Source organism: Nicrophorus vespilloides, unplaced genomic scaffold (genome assembly GCF_001412225.1).
Source record: "Nicrophorus vespilloides isolate i.1.1-1 unplaced genomic scaffold, Nicve_v1.0, whole genome shotgun sequence".
Classification (NCBI taxonomy): Eukaryota; Metazoa; Arthropoda; class Insecta; order Coleoptera; family Silphidae; genus Nicrophorus; species Nicrophorus vespilloides.
Genome location: NW_017097823.1, coordinates 30,811 through 34,351, shown reverse-complemented (window position 1 = coordinate 34,351; position 3,541 = coordinate 30,811). Strand labels below are relative to the sequence as shown.

The 3,541-nt window shown below is 34.1% G+C and overlaps 1 protein-coding gene across 2 annotated transcripts in view; it reads left to right on the top strand.

Moving 5' to 3' along the window:
• Positions 1–2,386, top strand: part of LOC108561090 (NF-kappa-B inhibitor cactus) — a 14,175-nt gene extending 11,789 nt beyond the window's left edge. Inside the window, exons 3-5 of one of the 2 annotated variants that reach the window (XM_017918882.1) lie at positions 929–1,254; positions 1,849–1,946; positions 2,321–2,386. In XM_017918882.1, the coding sequence (XP_017774371.1) occupies positions 929–1,254; positions 1,849–1,926 (404 nt within the window). In that variant the 3' untranslated portion in view covers positions 1,927–1,946; positions 2,321–2,386. Of the gene's footprint in view, positions 1–928; positions 1,255–1,848; positions 1,999–2,320 lie in introns of those variants that run through there. The other variant, XM_017918881.1, reaches the window with a different exon arrangement.
• The last annotated feature ends 1,155 nt before the right edge of the window (positions 2,387–3,541 follow it).

Below are 3,541 nucleotides of genomic sequence, written 5' to 3'. Positions count from 1 at the left end.
AAGTTTGCTACAACTGTCAACTATTTGACAAGTTTATATTTAGTAAACTGTCAAATTCGACAATCTGTTTTCAATGCTTTGTTATTGCAGACTATTAATAGTGATAATAATAATAATGAAGCGATATCAGTGAGAGTGTTTGTGAAACAAAAGTGGAAAACCAGAATCAGCATATTATTATTATATATTGTCGTTCTCCGCATTTCTTTTTTTCGCTACCAAGCCTGTACACATACTAATAATATCGACGGTTGCAAAGGTCGTCGGTTATCGCGTCGTCGTGCGATAACCGCTCGACAAAGCGAAAACAAGGCCGACTATGCTAATACAAAAGTTCGTTTCGATTTTTAGGGGTGACATCTAACGACGATCGTCTCAATTAGAAATAATCAGAACATTGGAAAATATTAACAAATTTAGATAATGATTGGAATTAGAAAAAAACAAAACGTAATGGAAAACGAAATAAATGCGTTGCGTGCGTAAGTTTTTTTTTTTTGCGAAAATAGAAGCGAAGAGCGAGTGCAAAAGTCGCCCACGAAATCACGAGGTTTACACTCGTTTACAAGCGTGAATTGACGTCGTGAAGGCGTGCTTCGATTTTCAGGATCAATCGTTAAAACAAATGAAACTATGCGGAGAAAGATGGCAACGTCGCTTTCAGTTTCGCCGCTGAAACAATTGATTAATTAATGGCGTCCACTAGTTAAGGTCACGTTATTGAAATTTGTTTAAATTATTTCAAAAATAAAAATTTGATGTATTGATGCTAAAAATGTTTCGTGTTGAAACGATAGATGGCGTCTCGATTGTTTAATGAATTTAAGTGGTTTTCATTAATTTTCGTGCATAATTCCTATTGGATTATCATTAAATTACTGATTATGAATGTGACAGGTGTTAATTTTTTTTGTTGTTGTTGTTGCAGGTCAAACGTGTGTACATTTGGCAGCCCTGAACGGACACGTGGACGTGCTCAGGCACCTGGTGTGGTACGGGGCGGACATCAACGCTCGCGACGGCTGCAGCGGTTACACGGCCCTCCATTACGCGATGCAGAGGAACGACGAGAAGCTGGTGCGTTTCCTCCTCACCGAATGCAAAAAGTTGAACGTGCACGCCGTCACCTACGGCGGTCGCAGCGCCCTCCAACTCGGCATCCCCGTCACGAATATCCTGATGGACGCCCTCTCCGATCGAGGCGTTTCCTCCTACCTGTCCAGCGAAGAAGAGGACAGCGATTCTTCAGATGAGGTAAACAAAAAAAAACAACAACAGCTCGAAGATGGCTTCAAACAATATGGCCACTATTGCGATTTTGACGTAAACAAACAAACAAACAATGGCGTAATGCAATATGGCCGTCCAACGCTTCCAACTAAAAACAAAACAAATGCAAAGAATCTATCAATTTGAAGATATTTTTGCATCGGAATGCCTCTCAGGCCACAGATTTAGAAACACCCGCGACCCACTTTTCCAATTATAAGCGAACGCGCGAACCGTTTCGAAAAAAAAAACTAAATGTAAGCGACCGGGAATATTTGTTATTTATAAGTTGGCAGACGCGTCACATAAAACTTTGTTTTCGTTTCGGAAATTGCACATTTTTCTTATTATTATTAATTTACGTTTTTAAATTCTGTTTACATTTCCCGTTTGATCTCAAAGTTCTCTATAACATTCTTCGATTCCCGACTATTTTCATAGACTTAATCTCATTCCAATTTCGAAATATTTACAAAATAAATTAAGCAACTTTTGTTTTCTCGCTTCAATTATTTTCCAAAGTTTGTGTGTCTTTTGTTTTTGTTTGTTAATTCAAATGTTTCTATTGCATTGTTTCAGATGATGTACGAGGAGCAGCAGCAGCAACAAATGAACAGCAATTTCCATCCGAGTCTGCTGGTAGGAAGCAGCGCATGAACGTGTAGCAACGAGCGATGGTACAAAACAAAAGAAGAAACAAAAACAACAAAACAATTGAAGAGAGAGAGAGAGAGAGAGAGAGAGAGAAGTTGTGCATTAACAAATGAAAATAAGTCAGTGCCTTCTCGAAAAATCATTAATATATAAATATATATTCGTACGTTTATTTTTTATATAAAATTTTGTCGAAAACGCAAAAAACCCCTGTGAATATTTTGTTTTTGTTTCTTTGTTTTATATATATATAAATAATAATAATGCAGTAATCACGTGTGTCGTTCGATCGAAAGTTGTCGTAATTATTTTTTTTTAAATTTCTGTTGTCTTTTGTTTCGTTTGTATTTATTTATGAATATATATATATTATATTATTATTTTTTTTTGTTCGTAGTTTGTAAACCGTTAGGGGGTTAGGAAACAAATTGACAGTTGGAAAGGAAGAAACAAAAGAAGAAAAAACAAATGATATACACACACACACTGATGTACGTGCGACTGACTTAACAATAATTACACGACCTTGAATTTAAACCTTTTTTTAAACTTAGTTTTATTATTTTTTCTCTCTTAGTCTTTAGGGTTTTCCTCTACTCGTGGTTGGAAACTATATATTCGTAATAAATCCTCCTCGACCCACGCAAACATTACAAAACACATTAAAAAATCCGTTAGAAACTTTATCTTCCTATTATCTCTCTATATATTATTATTATAACTATTATTTATGTTTAGATCTAACCACAAGTAACGAAAACGTGTTCAAATATTTCTCCGGTGATTTTTCATCACCAAACATATATTAATTAATTGATTAATTTTTTAGATTTAAGTGAAGAAATTTGCAAATTTTTTTTTGTTGTTGTTGTTGTTGTGTAAGATGGACTAATCAAATTAACTGTGTTCTCTGTTGTACATTAAACAAAAAACAAACAAACAAACAAACAAAAGAAAACAAACGAAGTAGTGGTAGTAGATGATGAAAAAAAGCAAAAAAAAAAACAAAACACTATCTGTTATTTATTGTTATTTAGTTTAAGATCTGTAGATACATATATATATATTTTAATATTAATTATTAAATTTTACTATTATCATTATTATTTACTCTTAATTTGTCTTATTATTATTATTATTAATTAGTGCTCTAATCTGTATGTCCTTTTACTTTACTTTCACGATTCGAAACAATAAACGATCTTGAGTATTTGAGAACATTGGTAGTAGTGTCTGCTTTGAAAACTTTATTGTTTAATCTCTAATTTTATTGGTGAATATGAAAAGAAACAAAAGAACGTTTAATTTTTTTTGTTTTTGTTTCTTCAAATCAAATTTTATTTGAAGTGTGCGAATGCTGATATTCTTTTGTTCGTTGCCCTTCTTCTTCTTCTTCTGTTACTTCTACAGTGGTGTATGGTGTGGTTGTAACCAGGACGACGGATGGGAATCCCGGTCGGTGCAAATGAGCCAATTGGAAATACCGCAAAATAATAAATGTTCGAAGGAGGCCGTGATCTGATGGATCGTGTTTGTTTCTGTTTAAGTGTAAGTGAGAGAGAGAGAGAGAAAGAGAGAGGGGACGTAACAGTCGTCTTTTTTTTTACGAAATTGGATT